Genomic DNA, 24452 nt, shown 5'->3' with positions numbered 1-24452 from the left:
CAGTTCTTTAATTTAACAGTGAAGGGAAGAAAAGTTAAAATTAGAAAAAGAGGGTGAATCCCAGCCAGCGTAGCTCAGTGATTGAGCATCAACCTATGATTGAGGAGATCTTGGTTCCATTCCTGGTCAGGGCACATGCCCAGGTTGCAGGCTCAGTCCCCAACAGGGGGCATGCAGGAGGCCGCTCATCAATGACTCTCTCATCATTGATGTTTCTATCTCTCTCTCACTTTTCCTTCCTCTCTCTGAAATCAATAAAAATATTTTTTTTTAACAAAAGAGGATGAATAGCCTTAAAGAGCTAAAATTTGGAATCAGTACAAGGTATCAAGTGAGTGTTCTGAATGTTGTACATAAACCCAGCACCCCTTTGGTAAGCTTTAATGGGAAAACCTTACATTCTAACCATAATGCAACAAACTTAGGAATTAGAAAATAAAAACAAACATCCAAACTTTCTTAGAAATTTTAAATCACACTTTTATATAACCCTTAGGTTAAAAATGAAATCAAAATAGTAAAACAGACTATTTGGAAAAGAACTATGGGAATACTACATAACAAAGCCTGTGGAGTGAGACCAAAGTGAAACTCAGAGGAAATTTTAGAGCCTTAAAAGCATCTGCCAAAAACCAAGAAATACTAAAACTAAATGAATTAAGCATTTAATTCAAGAAATTAGACTCCTACATTTGTAAGTGATCGTGTGCTGCCTGTGCCCTGGTCATTGATAGTGCAGCAAGAGAATCGCTGAAAGGCATTTTCCCTGTGTTTGAAGGGCCCAGCTGTCCCTTCCAAACCCTGGAGCTTTGACACACTAGCTGGGGGGAGGGGGGGGCCGGGTGCGGGGGCGGGGGGGGAGAATAAACCTAAAGAAAGTTAAAAGAATGATTTAGTTAAATTGAAAACAAAATACCATTTTAAAAAACAGAGTTGATTGATAAAACCAAAAGCTGTGTTTTTCAAAAAGGAAAAAAAAAGATAAGCTTTTGGTAAATCAGATTTTTAAACAAGAGAATACACAAATAAAAAGCATTCAGCCTGGCCAGGTGTGGCTCAGTGGTTGAGCATCTTCCTAGGATCTAGGCGATTGGGGTTCAGTTCCCAGTCAGGGCACATGCCCAGGTTGCGGGCTCGATCCCCAGTCGGGGGCATGCAGGAGGCAGCCAATCAGTGACTCTCATCATTGATGTTTCTCTCTCTCTCTCTCTCTCTCCCTCTCCCTCTCCCTCTCCCCTCTCCCCCCTCTCTTTTCCTCTCCCTGAAATCAATAAAGATATATTTTTAAAAATTTAAAAAGAGAATTGAAAGGCTATAGAATTTTAAAAACAAACAAACAAACAAAAAAGCATTCAATTAAATAATATGAGATTTCAGATTTCAAGAGAATATCATGTATAACTTTATTCCACTATAAATTACTAAAATTTCACTTATAAGTAGTACAAAGCCTGAAGAGACTAAAACCTATAGAAGAAAAATGGAAAGTAGTCAAAGATTTACCACCAGGCTCAGATAATTCTGCCAGTGAATTCCAAGAAACCATCAAGGAACAGATCATTACTGCATAGAAACAGAAGAAAAACTTATCAACTCAGTCTATAAGACCAGTTAACATTTATTACCAAAACAGGCAAAGGATGGCACAAAAAAAGAAGACTCTGGACCAGTCTCACTTACAAATTTTAAAACTCTAAATATATTATTGGCAAATGAATACAAGGATATAAGAAAATCTATTAGTATAATTCACTATACTTGGTTAAGATAAAAACATATGGTAATTTCTTTAAAATGAAAAAATTTTAAAGCATTTGATGAAATGCAACAACATTCCTGACTAAGACAAATTTAAAACTTTAAAACTCTTGTAAAGCCAGGAGTAAAACATTTTCACTATAATCTATAGTAAATATCATACTTGTGATATCATATCATTCTAGACCATTAGAAGCATTTTCTTCAGGGTTAGGAATAAAACAAGAATGCCTCCTACCACTACTAATATATAATAGCATATTAGAGATATTAGCCAATGCACTATGGCAAGAAAAAGAAATGAGAAATGTAAACACTGGAAAAAAAGAAATAAATAAACCACTATTATTTGCAGATGTAATTGTCTATCCAAACTAGAAAAAATAAGTAAAATCCAGGATAAAAAAACTATTTGAATTGACAAGAGTTCAGGAAATTGAAATAGATTCAATATACTAAAATTAATAATTTTTCTAAACAGCAGGGATATATTAGAAAATAAAACAAAAGTATAGATTATAAAGTAAATAATAAAAGTAAAGAAGTATTTAAGGATACATCTAAGAAGATCTGCATGAAGGAAAAATAAAAAATGTAAAAGTAATTAAAGCTCACCATTTAAAAATTTAAAGAAGGAAACTATAAAGAAGAAAGTGAAAATTACCTGCAACCTCACCACTCAGCAGAAACCTATGTTAAAATCTGGGGGAGGAGGTCTATCATTCCAAACAGTAACAGTATTTAAAAACTATGTCTTGTCTCTTTGAAAATAGATTTGCTACATTAAGCAAAAGAGAAGACAAAGCTTGTTTTAGAAGCATATTTAAAGCTGTGGTGAAAAAGTAAGTAGAGGTTATAAAATATAGACTCATCAGGAAGGAGCAGAAGTTGTGAATGAGATTTCTGAATGAATAGAAGCATACTGGCAGAAGAGCCCTCAGTCTGGGGAGGAGATTGCCTTGCTACCATGTTATGTCAACTGATTACATAGATTTAGTCCTGGCCAGGAAAATAATGCCCCCAGAACGGGCTCTGGTAGTCTTGGTTTCATTCCATCTTCCTGTATGTATACAGTTCTTGCTTGCTATCTCTTTACCCTCCCTTCCCACTTTATTTTAGAACCAAAGCAAAACAAACAAAGAGACGGGTGAGTAGTTTGGCTGAATATGCCTCGTATATGAGGCCACAGAATTTTGTAACTCAACCTCCTGTTCTTCTGCTCCCCCAGACCGCCCAGGTTTGCTGAATGTGAAGCCCATTGAGGACATACAAGACAACTTGCTGCAAGCCTTGGAGCTCCAGCTCAAGCTGAACCACCCTGAATCCTCTCAGCTCTTTGCCAAGCTGCTCCAGAAAATGACAGACCTCAGACAAATTGTAACAGAACATGTGCAGCTATTGCAAGTAATAAAGAAAACAGAGACAGACATGAGTCTTCACCCACTCCTACAGGAAATATACAAGGACTTGTATTAGCAGAGAAGTCCTAATTCACTGACAACATTTTCCTTCTTCCAATTGCACTATTATTTTGAGGGAAGATCTGACACCTAAAAAATTTACTGTGAAAAAGCATTTTAAAAAGAAAAGGTTTTAGAATAATAGATCTATTTTATGCATATTGTTTATAAAGATACATTTACAATTTACTTTTAATATTAAAAATTGCCACATTATGAAATTGGTGGATGTATTTGAAGACTGAGTCTGATGTGTTCCCCAATCCTTTTATTTTCTTCTCAATTTTCTCACTTTTTCCTCACTTTCTTCCTCTCTGTCTCCCTCCCTCCCTCCCTTCCTTCCTTCCATTATTTTTCTTCCTCTCTTTCTTACACATTTTTTCAAAATGTGAATGGAACTGCTGATCAGCTTTCACTCTCAGTAAATTAGTTTTTTACTCAACTTACAACATTTCTGAACCCTCCATCTGCTTTAACAATCGCAACTAAGAAGGGAAAGGGAACTTCAGGACCAAAAACTGCTCAGAGCATGTGTTTCTTAACCTGGATATGCTAATAGGGAGCACATCCCTAGGCCTACCACGAATCCAATCTTCTTCTACAATCCCAACCAAGATTTTCATTCACCAAGAGCAGCCTACTAACAGGATATCAAGGTGTACACAAATACCCAGTGGCAAGTTGTGAACTATTAGAAGCTGTGAGTAACACAGAAGTGTTTTTAAATTTGGCACCTGCCAAAAAGAACTTAACAGTTGAGTTCAGGAGAAAAGATTAATCTTTCATAAAAACAGATGATAATGCACAGTATAATAATCATGCACCAAATGAATGATTCAGACTATAAGAACTGTAAGAGTTCAAAGGAAGTGAAGATTAATGAAGACTGGAATAGTCAAGAGTGACTCCAAATTCATTAGTGGAACTCAAAGGATATGTTGGGGTTTGGATAGGTAGAGAGTAGGAGAGGAAACATTCTAAGAGAGCAAAACAGCAGGAACAAGATGAAGACGAAACCAAAACATGAGTGAGGGAAAAGAACCATGTTGTAGTTCTAACATACATAGAGCAGCTTTGCTAGTTATTCCCGTCATCTTCCTTGGGACCACCTTGCCCAGAGATCTCTTTTCTGATCTCAAAGGTTAATTATGCATATTGTTTAGGTAATATCTCCCCAGCAAGTAGGTTATATGTTCCCTAAAAGCAGGGACCTTCTTGGCACAATTAATAGATTCTTTGATTGAAGCTACCGCATTCACTAGCATTGCTTACCCATGAACTCGTAATACTATCCTGAGGTCTCTTTACCAGGATGGTTATTTCCACTGACGTAAATTATTTTCCTGCTGCCTCTCCCTTAATCTTTCCTTATGGTATTGATACTCAGGAGAACATAACTTTACATTTGAGGCTTTCAAGCCAAAATATCAGGAAACACCTTTTCGTGCTTTACCCCAAAATAAACAGATATTCAAAGAATCGGGTTACAGAAATGAGTCCTTACCCCAGCCCTAAAAATGTAGCTTCCCTAATCCTTTAGGCGAGACAACTTCTGAGCTCCCACCTTTAGAACAACAGATGTAACCACGTCATATTGGGACCAGCGACTGAGGGCCATTGTCTAAGTGACACCAAAACATCGGGAAGAAATGTGACAAATTCAGTTGGTCATGTGGCTATTTTTTCTTTCCTTCATTGATGCAGAGCATCAGGATATTTTGAAATATCCAGGTGACTGACTAGAGGTTTCACTCCTGTTCCATGTGGAGAGTTTATCATCCAGGAGATCTTAAAAAAGAAAGAACAGGCAGGCAGTAGACAAGGTGAGGATTCCACCTCAGAGGAGATCCCTTGTTTACAAGATTTACCAAACAAAAAGTCTTTCAGCACACTGCCTGCTCTCAGTTCCCACCAGCGCTCCACAGCCCATCCAAGCCCTTTTCACATTCTCCGAGCTGTAGCTGCCAATGTGGGGAGGAAAGGGGATGCTCTCAGCTCTTTGGCACTGATGATAAGCATTAAATAGCTTTTAAATCCTGGCAGCTTTCAACTTCCCATCTCTCTGACTTTTTCCCTGTGGTTTGGACAATCATTTGCTAAATATTTTATGACAAATCATATACAGCCTCTAAAGCTCCTGCTCCTTTCTCAGTCTCCCTTTCCCCCAGGATGATTCACAAGTTAATCAACAACTATATCATCAGTTATTCATAGTACTTTCTCCGGACACAAACACATTTTCAGATTTGTGTTAGCAAAGTAGGAAGAAAACTAACATTGGTCAAGAGTCAAAAAAAGGGTTTCGAAGCTCCCATGAGAGCCCTACCCCAGCACCGCCTTTGCATATGACCTGGCTCCTCTCCCATTTCCCTGCTGTGCTTGGAGCCCAGGAACAGCAGGGTACATACGGAAGAAACCATATCTGCTCACCCTCTCTCTCTAGCTACAGTAAAAACACCTGACCTGAGTTTCTGGCTTTTTTAAAATTTAGATGAAAAGTAAGACTGGGGCTTTTTCAGTAAGAACTCAAGAGAATCAGGAAGTACTTGCTGGTGTCACATGGCAAATTCTCAATTATAAGCTTGGAGGCAGAAACCAGAGGGACAGCTACATCAATTGCACTGAGGAAAAAGGGGCGGGGAGAAAATTAGCTTTGGTGGTAGGCTTACTTAGTTGCTACTGAATTTGAATGACTTTTTCCTAGTTCCCTTAAGGCTACCAAAGGCAGATGCTTTTTGTGGGCAGGCCTTGACTTGGTCGCTATCTTCTCTTTGGTGCTGATAAAGCAAGTCAGGATGAGAGGTGTTGGAATTTGGCCCCCAGATACCTATTCCCTTGGAAATACCTGCTGGGGAGCTGGGGTGGGAGTGGGGACTCCTAAAGAAAGACAATTTCGGCTCTAAATCCTGAGAGAAAGAACTAAAGTTCATTTCCAGCAGGAACATCCCCATTACTTTCTCTTTTCTCCTCTTTTCCCATACACTCACTGGAAGAATTTGGGGCTATGAGACAAAGGGACCAAGATACCTGTTTTTCACTAGGTAGGCATCTTCCTGTCTTTCTCTTCCCTCCTCTCACCCTGGTTCTTGGCCCTGGCTCTTGTCATCTCTGTTCACATTATTATCACTATTATTATCAATGTATCCCCAACCCTCACCATATGATTGTACATGTTAGGCCTTCCAGTTAATGCTTATTGAAATGAAATAAAACAGCAGGAACTTAACAGTTTAAAAGACCATCAAATGTCATCTACTCCCACCTCATTCATCAAATACATATTCAGTTCATACTCCAGTCAAGTCTGCCACCATATGAAAATGAGTATGACTAGTCCCTGCCCTCAAGGGTATCACAGTCTGTTGATGAAGTCAGATGCATAATTACAACTCAGCCCAAGCATGAACTGCCATTAGATGTGAAAAAGGAATCACAGAGGATGTGGGTAGACACAGAAGTGTAACAATGCATGATGTGTTCAAAAGACAGCAAGAAGGTATGGTTGCGATAGCTTAGGGGCTGAGCAGTGATGTAACCAAGTCAGCAGCAGATTGTGACAAGCCTCATTCTCCATAGGAAGGAGCTGCCTTGGACAGGATTCATAAGCAGTTGGTTTCTGGTAGATGTTGCCAGCCAGGAGAGGGACAGAATCAGATTTGCATTTTGGAAAGTCAGCTCTGTAAAAGTCACATCCCCTTTACAATGCTTCCGATGGCTGTCTAGCCCCCAGAAGAAGTACCTAAAGGGCCAGGAAGCTCTCTCCTTTTTCAGCCCCTTGGTGATTTCCATCTTGTAGGCCTAGCTCTGCCCCTGGGGTCACACATACCACATGCTTGTTCCTGCACCCTGGAGATTGTGACTCACCTCATTCTCTTCAACCAGGTGACAATCTTTTGGCTGGCTGAAGAACCCTGGCTCCCTCCCCCCTCTTGCTGTCCATTCCCGACTGCTCCTAAGAGCCAGGGCCTCACATCCCCCTAACTTGTCTTCCCCCCTTTGCCTTCATGACAAAGTCATTTCTACCGCCATACATCAAAACTTGCCCATCCTACACCCAATTCCAGACTGTCCCTGCAGTTATCATAGAATTCTAGACAATTAAAGCTCAAAGGAGCCAATCAACTCAAATGACAGATGAGAACCCTGAGGAACAAAGAAGTTAAGTAACATGCCCAAGGTCCTACAAGTCTGCTTGTAGGATCAATTTAGTCAAAGATGTTGTATGACACATATACTCTTATCAACACTCATACTGCCACCAGGGGGGTTGGCAGTTTAACAAGAAAATCTCAAAATGTATGACAGACTTTAAGCTAGTATGAGTATCTGCACTGGGCAGTAAAGGAAAAAGATGGAATAAAGTTCTGGGAGGGATTATTGTGACAATCAAGAGATTATTATAAAAATTACTTAGGACTATGTCTGACCCATAGTAGGTACAACTGTAATGGGAGATGATATCGTAGTGTGGGCTTTAGAGTTAGACTTATTTGGGTTAAAATTCTAACTCTACCGCCTACTCATTCTATAACCATATGGCTCTTGGGCAGTCTCTTAACTCCTTTAGGCCTTAATTGCCCTCATGTAAAATGGGATAATAATACCCATTTACAGGGTTATCGTGAAGATCAGATGTAATAGTGTTTGTAAAACACTTCACAGTTTCTTGCACATCTTAGCCAGTCAATCTGTGCTGGCCACAGAGAACATTATTGCAATTGTTTTTATTGAAGTGTCCTTCATTTAAGGGGGCATCTTAGGCCCATGAAACAGGCTCTTCCTATTCAAGATTTCTGGACCTTCACCTGAATATCCTGTAGATTCAAATCAGGAAAAGGGGTTGGATTTCAGTATTTGGCAGTACAGTAAAAATACGTTCTCTCAAAAGCATTTTGCTCCCAATCCATAAGTATTAGAAGAAAGTAATTATTTGATAGACAACTGCTGTGTTCTAATTTAGAACAAATGAAGGGATGAGGCTAAGAAAACATTTTCTCCAGAAGTAGTGGGACTTTTCTCTTGCGACTTCTGCTCCTAATTTTAGACCAATATTACATAGTTTACATTTCCAGAGGGGTTATGAAGAACAAGAAAATTGCTAATTTGGGTCTGTTGGGAGTAGGTTGGGATATTTCCATCCCCTCTGGAGTTTTGTAAATATGTTCCAGGCCAAAAGTTCCCAGGAGAGTGTCATTCCTGGGATCTATTCAGTGCCATGGGCTGGGCTCAGAGAGGATCCAAGTGGCTTTCTGCAAGAGCTGGAAAACTGATTCTCTGGCCACTTCTCCACAATACCAGGGGCCATGAAGTGTATATGAGAGCATCCACTGTCAGTGTGAGGTAGCCCTGCCACCTTATAAGTATGTGGCCTTGGGCAAGTCACCTTCCTCTCTGGGGACATAGAGCCTGGCCTGTAGAAGTCCCTCAGCAAATTACACCTATTTTTATTCATTATGAATAAAGAAAATGCATTCATCATGAATAAAGGAATGAGTCTCAGTTTCCCTGTTTGTCAAATGGGGATGAGACATACCCTGCATGTCTCATAGAATATCACATAAAGGAAGCAGGGCAAGCCTGATCACCATTATACAGAGAAGAAAGTGAGGTTTGATGAGGGGAAGGAACTAGCCCAAGATTACACAAAAGAAAGGTCGATGCAGAGCTTAGGCTAGACCTGGGGCTTCCTAAGACCCACTCCATTTAGGGCTGTTTTCTACTATGCACTGCTGTCTCCGGAAGAACCAAAGACTTGGTGCCTGGTAGTCAGAACACAAGCTTATGGCATGAAAGACTTCAGTTTGAATTTTGGCTCTGCCACATACTAGCTGTGTGACTTCAGGCAAGTTGCTTCCTGTCTCTGGGCTGCAGCTTCTTCATCTAGTTTCTGAAAATCCCAGTTCCTACCTTGTAGGGTTGTAAGGACGAAAGGTCATATATAGGTGACATGCTTAGAACCCCTAAACAATTAAAATCTTCTAAAGACATGTACCTCCAACCTGACACAATTTGTTAGGCACTTGTCCTGACCTGGAACATTAGTGATCAATGTCCTCAACCAGAGAAGAAACCATGAGATTCCGGCCTGTGGGGAATTGCCGAGTGTTCTCCTGGGTTCTAACAATGATTTGCTGTGGCCCTTGGGAGGTCACTTTCACTGGGCCTCAGTTTCCCCATCTACACAGAGGCTCTGTTCTGCCCTTTCCGCTCTGACACCCCAGGATCTTGGGAGCCTCTAGGGGAGTCTGGAAGAGAGACAGAGTTCTCTGGCTGACCATCAGAGGCCTGTGTTCTCTGTTGCCTGAAAACGTTCTCCCCTCCACGGGGCCTGGGCCTGGACAGGACAACAGCCAGCACTCATTAGGGCCTGGGGCTGCTCCAGCCAGAGGGGGCAACGCCTCCAAGGGGAGGGGAAGGGCCATCGGGTGGCTGGTTGGTTCCCACCCAAGCCAAGCCGCTGAGAGGGGCGTTGTGCTGAGTCAGCGCTCTGGCAGCCAGGCACTGGGGCTCCCTGGCCTCCTGAGCCTGCCAGATGAGATGCAGCCAGGAGGGCCTCTGAGGAGCCCAGCGTGTTATCAGCGATGCTGCCGCTGCTGCCACGGCGGCAGGAACTGTGCCCTGAAAAAGCTTATCCCCAGCCAGGCCTCCCAGGGCTCTGGGGTGGGGACGGCTGTTGGTGAAGGAGCTGCCTCCTTCAGGGAAGATTCTAGCCAGGGTTGCCTCTGCCCTCCCTGGTCTCCCCACTCGGTCCCCAATGATAGTCATTATTCCTCTCAAACAGCAAATACTAGCTTTATTTAGCAGTCATTTAATCCTTCCAAAAACCCAGGGAGGTTGTTTATGGGTTAGGGTCCCACAGGAAATAACTGGCTCACTCAAAACAGACCATTGGAGAGAGTGTAGTGCAGGGACTATTTACAAAGGGGGCGGAGGGGGGGGGGGGGGGATGCGAGGGAAACCAGTAAGGATGGTGAGATACCCGAAGGCTAGCCACCGCAGAAAACCTTTCCTAGCCCTGCACACTGAGGGCAAGGGAAGGAAAGGTTACAGAGCTCCAGAGAGCTGTAGCCATAGAAGAGGGGCTGTGGCCCGAGGAACTGAGGAACACCATCACTGCTGTGCCCCAGGCAGCAGAGAACTGGGGGATAAACATCCCACCCTCTCTCCTCCCATTCTCCCGTCTGATCTCCCGTTGGCCAAATCCTACGGGAAGCGAGAACGAAAGAGCCCACTGACACAATCCATTTGATTCAGCTTATGGGGGCACCAAGCAGAATAGAGAAGGGGGGAGGGTCAACCTGCAGGGACAGCGTGGGTAAGTGGCATTCGTAAGCCAGTAACACTTGAAAAGGAAACAGGGAGTCTCAAGTCTCAGGTCACAGACCGGTAACTATCCACTCTGGGATTCAAACTAGGTCTGTCTAACTCCAAAGCCATAGTTCTTTCCACTGTGTTCGACTAGCTGTAGGAACAGATCTAGGGGACCAGGGCAAGAAGGAGAGAGGGTTGATTCATTCAACATCTCCTTGGGCCCCCTAGCCAGGGAACGTGGCACAATCTTATCGGGTGCTTCCCACATATTTCCATCCTGTTCCCTGGAGACCTGAGGAGTGTAGCAGCCCATGCATGTTTTATCCTGAAAGTTAATGCAAGCTTTGTAGTTTACTCCCAAACGTATATACATACATACATACATACACACATATATATATATGATTTAAATTGTTTAAAATATCACTTAGAAATTACTTTTTTATTTCTACCTACCCCAAAAAAGGGAGAAAAAGATCCTCCAGTTTTTCTATGGCTTCCAGTACCCCTACGAAAGTGCCATGTGCCCCACTCTGAGAAGCACAGGACCTAGTGTCCTATAGTGAAAGAAGTTACTTGCCCAACATCACACAGCTAATAATCAAACGTTGAGTCCCATTCTCCTGCTCCCTGCGTGATTGAGACACAGGAAATCTGTCCAAAATAGAACACAGGAGAGAGCTTCCATAGGGAGTCACCAGTGGTCAGCCCGAGAGAAGAAAGGAGGAAGAGATTTGAGCTCAGTGTCAGCAAATGTTCACTGACACTCTCTGTCCCCAACTCTGGGGATACTCAGGTAAGCCTGGCATGACACACCATCAGGGAGCTCACACCCTCCTAGAGGAGGTAGGCATACAAGCTGGCAATGCCAACACCACCTGACAAGGGGAAGGAAGTGGAGGGGCTGGAGCCAGTCGGGTTCAAAGCCCCAACCCTGCCATGTCTTGGCTGTATGACCTTGGGCAAAGCCATTTAACTTTCTAGGTTTCAGCTTCTTCTTTTATAATTAGGAAAGATCATAACTACCTCACAAGTTATGGTGAGGAAAAATGAGATGGAAGTATGAAAGCACACACAGCCCTTTGCCTCAGCAAATGGGAACTAATTATTGTCTCCTTACTATAATAAATGTGAGGACAGAGGACTACACATGCCATGTAAATTTGCATGTAAAATCCGACATCAAAATAGCTTATCTTAAGTTTCCCAGATAATCTTAGCACTCTGGTTTTTGTTGCTGTGGGAGCACAGGAGAGGTTTAACACTGCCTGAGGTCAGGGGTAAGGGAAGGCTTCACAGAGGAAGTGACATTTGAAATGGACTGAGAGCATTTATAAGGGTTGTCCAGGCGGACAGGATTGTCCAAGCAGTGGGCTCATATGCAAAGGCACATGGCATATTGAGAAGGATGAATATTTTGGTGTAACTGGAACAGAAGGGTGTTGGGAGGAAGGGAAAGGGCTGGAACAGTAGAATGGAATCAAATTAGGGTGGGGGCCTATACTAATGCACAGAGAGGTTTGGTCTTTATCCGAGGGGGAGTAGAGAGCATTTACTCTACCGATCCTTCTGCCAGCCAGAAAGGAGAAAGGACTTGATGAGAGGTGGAAAGACTGGAAGGCTATGACAGTCTTTCAGACAAGCGGTGATGGCAGCCTGAGTGAGGGGAGGGCGTTGGCAATGGGGTCAGAGGAGCAGATAGCTTTGGGAAACAGTCCAGGGTCTGCTTAGTGTGGGGGTGAGAACTCCAGGTGATTCCTGAGGTTTGACTGGGCAAAGGGCAGGACAGGGACATGCTGATTACTGAGATGGGGGCTGTTTGAGGGTAGGATAACAAGTTCTGCTTTAGAGAGGGCAAGAGTGGGAACCTGTTGGATATCCAGGTGAGGGGTCTAGTTGGCTGTTAAGACAGATGGTCAGAGTGACGAAAGAAGGTAAGTCACAGGATAGTGAAGTAAAGATCAAAAAATATTCCAAACTGTGGCCCAGTTTTCCCACCAAGGTCAATAGGAGGCTTCCTCTGTCTTCTTTTCCATTGGTTCGCTAAATATTTAGTGGTTTCTACATGCGAGAAACTGTTGGAGAAATAGGATTTCATTCAACTGCCAGCTCTTAAGAGCCTCCCATGGGCAAGAACATATGTCATCTCATTTCTTCTACACAATGACCATCTGAGACGAATAGTATTCTTTCATTTCACTATCACTTCTAAGAACTGGGTGTTAGAGACCTGCCTAAATGGGTCCCCATGGGTGTTTCAATCCCATTTCTACACACACAGACGCACACTGACACACACACCCCATTTCAGAGGTGTGTCCTGCTCTGACTACTTTGTAGGACTCTATTTTCTCCTGTAACTCAACAGAAAACTCCCCTGAACTCCTGTTTCTCCTTTTAGAGCAAGAGTTTTATTATCAGGAAGCAGTTGCCCAGACAGGGGTGGGGCCCAGGTCAGAGTCCTTTCACTCTTACATTCCTCTTCCTGTAAGCTCCTGCCTCTGGTTTCCAGCCCAGGAGACCTCTCTCACCCCAACCTATGTGCCTATACCTCAGCCAGGACCCAAAGCTACTTGCTGTGGTTGAAATTCAGCCTCCTGGCCCGATTCCCTGGGTATGCTTCCTTTCAACCCCCATTTTCTTCAGGCCTGAAACCTTGGGGTCTCAGTTTTGTCATCAATAAAATGGAGGTGACAGCCATTTTACATTAAAATTTCACATTTTAGCAAGGCTGATTGGAGGATTGAGTGAGATAATGGGAAGAGAAAGTGCTTTGCAAACACTGTAAACTAGAAATCATGGGGCCAGAGTTATTGTCACTGTTATTATAGCTATTATCTCCACCTGCCTCCTTGAGTCAGGCCTCAGGGCAGGTACACCCAAGACTAAAGCCCACACTTCAGTCTGAGACTAGTAAGATAAGCTCTGGACTCTAAATTCCACCCCAGGGAATCAACTTTTCTCCCTGGAGCTATGGGAGGCTCCCAAACCAACTCTCTGCCCAGGTTTTATGAGCTCAGAGAGGGTTTACACTATGACTAATAGCCCATCCTCTCATTCCCCAAGTCGCCACTACCTGCTGGACAGGAAGTCTGAGGGACTCAACCCCCCTTAATCACCGCCACCTCCCCATGACCTGCCTCAATCACTTCTCTTTATAGTCAGGCAGAGCCGGCTGGGCCTCCTCAAACTTCCATATCTGCACTGGGAGATCACTGATAGGGCTAATGGCGTTTGCTCGCCTCCACGCCCTGGGCCCAGCATTCCAGGAGTCACGCAACCCACAGGCCCAGGGCGGAAACTGATTCCCACAGCAGGAAGGCATGAGCGAGGGAGCCTCCCCACCCCATAAAACACATGAAATGAGCCTTTCTTCATGGCCACCTGGCCAGCCAGCCTCAAAGCCATAGAGCAGTCTTCCCTCTTCCCAATTCCTGCCCACCTCCATCCCTTCTACCCTGGCCCTATAACCCACCTGTGTTCTCTCAGCTCCCAGGAATCTCAAGACCCTTTCATCTCCCCTATCAGGGAAGAAGAAAGTTGCTAACCTGATAGAACTCCATTGAATTCCTTGTTTATTCACTCATTCATTCAATACTCTCCAAGCCTCTTCTCTGAGCCAGGCCCTGTTGCTGAATGCCGGGGCCATAAAGATGAATGAGACAGTTGCTGCTTTCAAAAAGTGCCTAGTCAGCCCTAACCAGTTTTGCTCAGTAGTTAGAGCATCGGCCTGCAGACTGAAGGGTCCCAGGTTCAATTCCCACCACGGGCATGTACCTCGGTTGCAGGCTCAGTACCCGGCCCTGGTCTGGGCACTTGGGGAGGGCAACCAATCGATGTGTCTCTCTCACATCGATGTTTTTCTCTCTCTAGCTCGCTCTCTCTCTGGTACTCTCCTTTCCACTCTCTCTGAAAAGCAATGGAAAATAATACCCTCAATTGAGGATTTAAAAAAAAAAAAAAGTGCATTGTCAGCATTGGAAGGGTGGAGATTGAGAGACCATTTGGGAGGCCACCACCCATCTCCCTCGATCTTGCCACTCAAGTGCACACAGCCTGACTTCAGCTGCCAACCCCTGCATTGTTTTGCCTGATTGGTTTGCTAGGCTCTTAATGCTCCCCCAGGAGCAGATGGAACTGGGGTAAACACCCCAGCTCCCTCATTCCCCAGATAGGGTACAATCTATACTGATTCCCAGAGTTTCCGGTGAGATTAAGATCCAGTCTCCCACAGTGGTAACTAGTCTACGAACACACTTTTTTTGGCTGATTTCTCTTCCAGGTCTCACTTTTTCACTCCCCTACTGGTGTTCTCTTCACCTTCCCAATAAACTATTTATACTCAGATCCTTGCTCAGGGACTGCTTGTGGGGGAGCCCAAATGAAAACACCAGCATAGCAATAACAGTAGCCAGAATTAGGACAATGGCATTCACCCATTCATATAGACAGTGAGAATGCCCTGAGCACCTACTGGATGCCAGATCCTAGGTGCTGGAGACACTGGGAGTGACCCTGTCACAAGAAATGCACTGTCTAGTGAGGCAGACAAGTAAACCAACAGTTACCAGTCAGAATGATGTGAGCAATAACGCAGCTTGGTCCAGGATGCTATGAATACACAAAGGGGAGCCCCTAACTCAGCCTGGGAGATAGAGGAGGCAACCACTAAGCTGTCTTAAAAGTCCAATAGGAGTCCATCGGAGAAGTGTGGAAGGGTGTTCCAGGTAAAGGAAAGATATAGGTGGCCTAGTTCTGGAAACACAAAGTAATCCACTGAGGATGGAACACTGGGCTCATAGGAAAGAATAATAGGAAATAAGACAGAATTTAGATCCTAAAAGGCCTCTTATATTTCCAACATTTGCACTTTTATGTTTTAAAATATATCTTTACTGGTTTCAGAGAGAGAAAGGGAGAGGGAGAGAGAGAGTTGAAACTTCAGTGATGAGAGTCATTGATCGGCTGCATGGCCCCGACTGGGGATTGAGCCGACAACCCGGGCATGTGCCCTGACCAGGAATCGAACCTCGATCTCCTGGATCCTAGGTCCATGCTCAACTGCTGAGCCACGCCCAGCAGGGCCCAACATTTGCATTTCTAAAACGGAAATCTGAATAGAGCAATGTTTAACCACAAGAAATGAAGCTCTAACAGGTGTATTTCAGACACCTGAGGAACAGTTGTGCCAAGCAAGGTCCTTCACTCCTCCTTGTCCTGCTTCATTGGTATTCCAGGCCTGGTGTAACCAGATCGCAGTTTGCAGAGGGTACTGAGGGCATCTTTGCAGCAAGGACTCACAATCTGTGGAGGACAGGTTAGACCAGGACACCAGTAAGGCAGCATCCAGCTTCCCCTCTCCAGGCAGCCAAAGCCAGCCATTAAAGCCTGTGCCTGGCAGAACACCTTGTAAGTCCAGCTCCCATGCTTCTCAGAGATCCCTGTCTAATGAAAATATGCGAAAATCATGTTTTAGTAATAATTTGTGTGGGTTCAGGGGAGGTGTGATTCAGACATGCCTAGGTACCTCAGGTGAGCCAGTAGAATGGAGCGACCCAAAGCCAGTCCCCTTGGGAAACTGAGAAGCCTGTGAATTGGGATTGAGCAGTGGAGGGAGGTTCAATTCCAGTCACAGCAAGAGCCTGGCACTTAAATCTCTTCCCTGCCCAGCTCCATTGACATATCCTAGGAAAGAAGAGGCCTCTGAGTAAAATCTGAAAGAGCTGTTTTAATAAAATCTCTCTTCCGAGTTCTTATGAGTTCTCTGGTTTAGTCTTAGAAGAACCCAATGAGGCTCTTATGAAAGTTTTATACCCCTTTTTAAGAAGAAATAAGTGAAGCTCAAAATTGCTAAGTCATTTGCCCAAGGGCACACCATCTTTAAGTCAGCAGAGAAGGGAGGGAGCCAGTTTCCCACTCTGCACTTCTACCAGATGAAGCTCTGATACCCCATAGAAGTCCAAGAGGCCCCAGACCAGGAACTGCTGATCTTTTCAGGTACCACATTCCAATGTCCAGAACTTCAACCTGATTATACCAGCCAAAGTCACATGATATACTTCCTAACCAATTACTGTTTCCAGAGGAACACAGAAAGCCAATGGGCTTCCCTCTACATCACACACCCATCACTGAAGCAGAGAGTGGAACCCCACCTCCACCATGTTGGAGAGGTGAGAACATCTCCAAACAAATATCAGAGAGAAAAGAAATGGATTCTGGAGGAGCAAATACCTTATAACCACTACAGTCACATGAGGGAAATGTGATTTATTCCATCCACAATAAGGCATGGAGTACATACAGAACTGTGTCAGGTTCCCACCAAGAAACAACAGTCACATTCAGATTAGGTAATTTGAAGAGAGTTTAATAAAGGGATTGTCTTACAAAGGCATGGGCAGGGTGCAGAGAAACCACAGGGATAGGGCATAACCCAAGGCTAGTTACAGTGACAAAGAGAGATAGCAGTCACCACAACCTCGAGAGAGAGAGAGGGCTGTGGAAAGAACACAGCCTAACAGGAGCAATAGCCTTGGTCCAGGGAGGTAGCCAGCTCAACTCATAGGGACCTCACAGGGAGGAAAGCAGGGGAGTGATCCCCAGATCCCTCTCTCCTTCTCCCTCTGGTCTCCTGCATGTGTCCTATTGACTGAAGCAGGCCAGAAACCAGAGGACAAGAATGCCTGTTGAAGCAAACCATTCAGGTTAGTCTCCAGGGTGCCAGGCATTGAGGAGAAAGGTGGGACATGGACTTAGAGAAGCAAATGGAAGGTGGTCAGCACATCTGACAACTCAGCAACTCTTGGAAGCAGGTTAACTGGGAAACTATTTCAAGCAGTATCTCAATGTTATTGAGAACATCTCAGCATTATCATTGTGGATCCCAACAATCTGTACTGTAGACAAACATACCAGGTGCTCCTGAAAGACATGAGTCGTAAACCACAATTGGGGAAACTTCCATGCAGAATGAAATATCATGTTTTAGGCACTGGGGGTTATGAGCAAGTGAGAGTCTCTTAGAAGAGGGAATGAGTGGTTAATTGTGTTGATGTATCATTTTGTACTTTGAGTATATCAGTTATCTACTGTTGTATAACAAATTACCCCAAAATCTGGTGGCCAAAAACAATGATAATCACTTATCTCATACAGTGACAGTGTGTCAGAAATTTTAGATGGCTTAGCTCAGAGGTTTTGGCTCTGTGTGTCTCATGAAGTGGCATCAAGATGTCAGCTGGGCCCCAGTGGTTGAGCATTGACCCACGATCCAGGAGGTCGAGGTTTGATTCCTGGTCAGGGCACATGCCCAGGTTGTGGGCTCCATCCCCAGTAGGGGTTTTGCAGGAGGCAGCCGATCAATGACTCATCATTGATGTTTCTCTCTCCCTCTCCCTTCCTCTCTCTGAAATAAATAAAAGACATATTTTAAAAATAATAATTATTAAAATATATATATTTCAGCTGGGAGCCCATTTGGCATGGCTCAGAGGTTGAGCATCAACCTATAAACCAGGAGGTCATATTTCAATTCCTGGTCAGAGCACATGCCCAAGTTGTGGGCTCAATCCCAGGTGGGAGGTGTGCAGGAGGTAGATGATCTTTCTTTCTCATTGGTGTTTCTCTCTCTCTCCCTCTCCCTTCTTCTCTGTAAAAATCAATAAAAACATTAAAAAAAAAAAAAAAGCCAGCCCATTTTCAAGGAGAAAGTTCATAAATTGCACTTAAAAAAAAAAAAAGATATCAGCTGGGGGCCTAGCTGGTATGGCTCAGTGATTGAGCATCAACCCAAGAACCAGGAGGTCACAGTTCATTCCTGGTCAAGGCACATGCCGGGTTGTGGGCTCAATCCCCAGTAGGGGCATGCAGGAGGAAGCTGATCTTTCTCATCGATGCTTTCTTCTCTCTCTACCTCTCCCTTCCTCTCTAAGAATAAATAAAAAACATTTATTAAAAAAAAAAAAGTCAGCTGGGGCCTTCCAGTCAAGATGGTGGCATAAGTAAATGCGGTACTTGCATCCTCCCACAAACACATCAAAATTACAACTAAACTACAGAACAGCCATTATTCAAAACCACCTGAAATCTAGCTGAATGGAAGTCCTACAATTAAGGATATACTCTATAGAAGAAGCCACATCAAGACTGGAGGAGGAGTGGAGACTTGGAAAGGTCTGGTCCCACATTCACCTGTGGTGGATAAAAATCAGGAGGGATATCTTGGCTACAGATGTCCCCTGAGGAGCCAGTATTCCCAGCCCCACACCAGGCCCCCCAGCCCAGGGTTTGAGTGCCAGGAAGAGAAGTCCCCACAACTTCTGGCTGTAAAAACCAGCAGGGATTGTGGCTGAGTGAAACAGAGGACTGCTAGAGTCCCAAGCATTTCTCTTAAAGAGCCCATGAACTCACTCTCTCTGAGCTCTAACACTGGGGCAGCAGCTCAAAGAGCACCAGGGATATATGAGGAGAAACTGAATTGTCTGGCATCCGGGTGAGGGCAGAAGGGATGGCTTTCTCCCAGACAGAAGTGCTGTCAGAGGCCATTGTTCCCTTGCTGAGTCCTCCCCCCTCAGAGCCTACAGTTGGGCACCATATCTGAGTCTCCATCAACATGGCTTTCACTGCTTGCCCTTCCCTGGTGATTCCCTTAGACCCCACCCCACCCAACTTTCAGGCCCACCCAAGCTGTTTTCGATGGCTTTTCCATAAGAATGGCCTACCTTGGCTCATGTTTCAAACTTTCCTAAAATCTCTCAAACAAGCAGCATCTAGCCTCAGCATGCCCCATACCTCTCTCTAAGTGTCCCCAGGCCTTGCACTAGCAGCAGTGGGCCTTGGTTCACAGCTTGGCCTCTCCTGGGCACCTCCAAGCCCAGGACAAGAAATAGCCATCTGCAGATCACTGTGTAGCTCATGCTAGGGGGCCCCAGGCAGAACACAGATGGCAGCTGACCTTGGCCTGCACTTCCCTGGATGCCCCAGAGCCACTGCACCCAGTGTACAGCTTCAGACTACATCAAAGCACCACCCAACCACCTCCACCAGGGACACACTCAAGGGGTGAACTCAGCAGTCACCAGAGCCCCACTGAAGTAAGTCCTGCTCTGTGGGGTGGTCCCCTGCACATCTGATCCTCCACAGTGGTTGCAGCCAGTCCTTGCAGCTGATCAGCCTGGTGGTAAATCTCTCCCATAGACATGCCAATAGCAATCAAGGCTCAACTACAACAGGACTGTGTACACAACCCACATGGGGGGAGGGAGAGGAATACACCTGGCATACTCATCTTGGGGGAACAGGGAGGCTGTGCCACTGAACCCTACAGTACACCTACTATATTTGGCCACTTTACCCAGCCCACGTGACATAGCAGCTCCACCTAATACATAGAAACAAACACAGGGAGGCTGCCAAAATGAGAAGACAAAGAAACATGTCCCAAATGAAAGAAGAGAACAAAACTCCAGAAAAATAGCTAAACAAAATGGAGATGCAGAGTTCAAAACACTGGTTATAAGAATGCTCAGTGAACTTAGTGAGAACTTCAATAGCATGAAAAAAGGACATGGAAACCATAAAAAAGAACCAGTCAGAAATGAAGGATACACTAACTGAAATAAAAAAGAATTTACCGGGAATCAATAGTAGACTAGATGAAGACAAGAATCAAATCAGCGATTTGGAATATAAGGAAGCAAAAAACACCCAATCAGGATAGAAAAAAAAAATCCAAAAAAATGAGGATTGTGTAAGGAGCCTCTGGGACAACTTCAGGTGTATCTATATTTACAGCATGGAAGTGCTGGAAGGAGAAGAGAAAGAGCAAGGAATTGAAAACATAATAACAGAAAACTTCCCTAACCCGGTGAAGAAAATAGACATACAAGTACAGGACGTAGAGAGTCCCAAACAAGATAAACCCAAAGAGGCCCACACTAAAACACATCATAATTAAAATGCAAAAGGTTAAAGACAAAGAGAATATCTTAGCCCTAGCCAGTTTGGCTCAGTGGTTAGATTGTCAACCTGGGACTGAAGGGTCCCTTGTTCAGTTCCAGCCAAGGGCATGTACCTCAGTCACAAGCTCAGTCCCAGGGCCCAGTAGGGAGGCATGCGGTAGGTAGGCAACCAGTCAATATGTCTCTCTCACATTGATGTTTCTCTCTCTCTCTCCCTCCTCCTACTCTCGCTGAAAATCAATAAAAACATATTTTTTAAAAAAACAAAAACCAAAGAGTATCTTAAAAGCAGCAAGAGAAAAACAGTTAGTTACCTACAAGAGAGCTCCCACAAGACTGTCAGCTGACTTCTCAATAGAAGGGATTGGCAAGAAATATTCAAAATTATACAAAGCAAGGACCTACAACCAAGATCATTGTACCCAGAAAAGCTATTTAGAATGAAAGGACAGATACAGAGCTTCCCAGACAAGAAAAAGCTAAAGGAGTTTATCACCACCAAACCAGTATTATATGAAATGTTAAAGGATCTTCTTTAAGAAGAAAAAAAAAGATAAAAAGTATGAACAATAAAATGGCAATAAATATAGGGTATCCCCCAAAAATGTATACACACTTTGAGTAATTATTAATTCCAATGGGTTAAATCTGAAGAGAAAGAAATGTCAATTGAGCTATCAGAAAAAAGTGTGTATACATTTTGGGGGGACACGCTGTACTTATCTATCAACAATTGAATCTAAAAAACAAAATGAACAAGCAGAACATAAACATGCTCATAGATACAGAGACCATTTTGACAGTTGCCAGATGGGAGGGGGTTGGGGGGATGGGTGAAAAAGATGAAGAGATTAAGAAGTACAAATTGATAGTTATGGAATAGTAATAGGGATATAAAGTATAGCATAGGGAATATAGTCAATAATATTCTAATAACTATGGATGGTGTCAGATGGGTACAAGATATATTGAGATGATCACTTAGTAATATAATATCTAAGTACTAGAGTACACCTGAAACTAATATAATATTGTATGTCAACTGTAATTGAAAATAAATTATTTAAAAATAAATAAATAAAGATGTCGGCTGGGACTGCATCATCTCAAGGCTTGATTGGAGCCATAGAATCTGCTTCTAAAATGGCCCACTGACATGGCTACTGGCAGGAGGCCTCAGCTCCTTACTACATAGACTTCCCTGCTTGAGTGTCATTACAACATGGCAGCTGGCTTTCCCCGGAGTGAGTGATCCAAAAGAGGAAAGCAGAATCCACAATGCGTTTTACGACCTAGCCTTGGAAGTCAAATTTCATCATTTCCACAAGGTCCTGTTGGTCATACAGGTCAGCCCTATTCACTATGGAGGGGTGTGAATACCAGGAGGCTAGTATCATGGGAGGCCAAGTGTTAACACAGAGCCTGGCATGTGGAGGTGACTCAATTAGTATTTGGTGAGTATAGACGGTGCCCTAGCACTGTGCAAGGCCTGACCTACAGCACCTTCCCCCAAGAACTTATCTTATTTTTGGAAAGTTAAGATAGAGATTGAATAGAGGAGGCCAGTACAAGCTGGTGCTCAAGATAACCGGAAATCAAATAGGCATAGTAGCTAAAAATGGCCCAGGAGAGTATCCGTACACCCTAATGGTGGGCTGAGAGCCAGCTGAATCCCTATTCTGGCCCTGCAAGGGGATGTTCCTTACTGCTTGGAAGCTAGGGGCAAGAAGCCGTAGGCCTCTTTAATGACTTGCACTGAGCCTCTAGCTGAGTAGCCAAGTGACAATGAGCTGACCAATGGCTAACACCACCCAAGACTTGTTTCAGTCTGAGTCAAGCCTAGAGGCTATGAGAGCTGGAAAGGCCCCGAGAGGCCATCAGGTCTCATGTTGGATGTGAAATACTGAAGTCCAGAGAGAAAAGGGAGTATTTAAGGGCACTGGGAAACTAACACATACTCAGCACTCACTTTGGGCCAGGCCTTGTGTTGGAACCCCCACATCCATCATGCCATTTAACCTTAACAGTAGCCCTGAACTATAGGAATGATAAACCTCATTTCACAGATGAGGAAACTAAAGGTCAGAGAAGGGAAGCGAACTGCTCATAGTTGCAAGGCTAAGAATTGGTGGAGCCTAGATTTGAACCCTAGTCTCTCTGACCGTTAAGGCCATGGTCTTACAGGGTAGGAGCTGTACAAATGGAAGAGAAGGTAAGGTCGAACATCTGTGCCCCTACCAATGGTGGACTCTGTGGACCGTGTCTATCTCCAGCCCTGGCATGAGCTTTCTGAATGGTGCCAGGGACACATGGCCATGTTTAGCAATCCCTAACTAGAGTAGGCCCGCTCTGGGACAGAACACGCGGTGGTGACACCACTGAGGTCTTGGCTGTCTCCATGCTCCCCATTGCAAGAAGGGCAGCCACCACGTGAGACAATTATTGCCACACTCACAGGGCTCAGCATCTTAGGATAAGGCCATGGGGACTTAGGGGACCTGAGCTCTGGTGCAAAGGCTCATATGATCAGGACCAGTGTTGTGCAATGGTTTGGGTCAAGGGTTTGCCAGTCAGAGGCCCCAGTAAACAATGCTGGGTTCCTTAGATACAAACACAACAAGTTTCTCTTGGGTATCCATTGAGTGACAGCCACATAACAGGCACTAAATACACATTATTTCATATTTTCACAGAATTCCTGGGATGGGGAGGTATCATTACTCCCCCTTGAAGATGGAGAAATGAAGGCCCAGAAAGGGGAAATGACCCCAAAGTTTGCAGATTTACTAAGTGCTCAAGACAGAATTCAAATTCAGGATTACACAACTTTCAGACCCCTCTACCCCAGACTGCCACCTCCATTCTAAAGATGGGCTCTCTGCACTGAGGCTGCATGGTTGGGGAACACAAAGAAATGGGAGACCAAAAGGCATTCACAACAGGATGCCTTTTGCAGCAACTGTCCAGATTTGCAGTGTAGCCCAGGGTTAAGCATGGGGCCAGGTGCCTGACAGGCCTGCATTCAAGTCCTGATCTGCCACTTGCGAGTTCTGTAGCTTCGGGCAAGTCCCTTGGCCTGTGTGTTTCAATTTCCTCATACCTAGCATAGGGTGAGAATCTCCAGAGTTGTTGGTCACTGTGAGAATTCAAGATGATACCTCTGGAGTTAGAAGCAGTTAGTAAACACTCATCACCCCAATGGGTATTTTTTAATCAATTTAGCTGATGTTCTGAAATGCAGATGAGGAACCAAGGGCTCTGTAACAGGGACTTTGAGGTCCACATGAGCCTGGAAACCTTTACAATAATACAGTCACCATCTTACTTTGCATCTCTTGAACCCAGGGACTGACGAACTCCTTCAGATGGCTCAAGGCCCCACACAGATTTCACCACCTCTGATAAGCTGCTCTTGCTTCCTCTGGCCCGCATCACCGTGTTCTCCTTTCTGTGTTCTTTTAACACCCTGGACAGACCTCTGTGTTGGCATTTATCAGATTGGAGAAGAATATATTGTTATGGCCAAGAGCAAGACAGATCTAGAGTCACATTTACCTCTGTCACTTTCTACTTGTGTGGCCTTGGACAAATTAGTCAGACTCTTTGATCTTCAAGATTCTTTTCTGTAAAATAGGAACGGTAACCCCATCCTTTTGGAATGATTACGAGAATGAAACGTTGTTCATGCTCTTAGCACATGGAAAGACACAAAATAAATGCTTAATAAATGGTAGGGTCATCATCATTATTATTGACATCATTATTACTATTGTCCATCTGCCTCTCCCCTCTGGCTCTGAGTAGGTAAATTGCAAGAGACTCAAGAGAAAGGCAGTGGAGCAGGACATCTATTGAGCATCTTTTATGTACCAAACTCCACGCTAGGGGCTTTTGATGTCACCCCCATTTAACCTGGGTGACAGACTCCTTCAGGGCAGGTGACATTCACCTCATTCTTACA

At 44.3% G+C, this 24452-nt stretch overlaps 1 protein-coding gene and 1 non-coding gene across 2 annotated transcripts in view; both read left to right on the top strand.

Moving 5' to 3' along the window:
- PPARG (peroxisome proliferator activated receptor gamma) overlaps nucleotides 1-3395 on the top strand; it is a 44225-nt gene extending 40830 nt beyond the window's left edge. Inside the window, exon 6 of the mRNA XM_016209967.2 lies at nucleotides 2987-3395. Coding sequence (XP_016065453.2) covers nucleotides 2987-3234 — 248 coding nt within the window. The 3' untranslated portion in view covers nucleotides 3235-3395. The remainder of the gene's footprint in view (nucleotides 1-2986) is intronic.
- Nucleotides 685-817, top strand: LOC148091441 (small nucleolar RNA SNORA71). Its single transcript, XR_015715732.1, has one exon. It is a non-coding gene; the product is annotated as a small nucleolar RNA SNORA71 (small nucleolar RNA).
- Nucleotides 3396-24452: the final 21057 nt, after the last annotated feature.

This window comes from Miniopterus natalensis, chromosome 15, assembly GCF_054644295.1.
Source record: "Miniopterus natalensis isolate mMinNat1 chromosome 15, mMinNat1.hap1, whole genome shotgun sequence".
Classification (NCBI taxonomy): domain Eukaryota; kingdom Metazoa; phylum Chordata; class Mammalia; order Chiroptera; family Miniopteridae; genus Miniopterus; species Miniopterus natalensis.
Note: the sequence above shows the minus strand (reverse complement) of the source record. Positions and strands in the feature narration are given on the sequence as shown.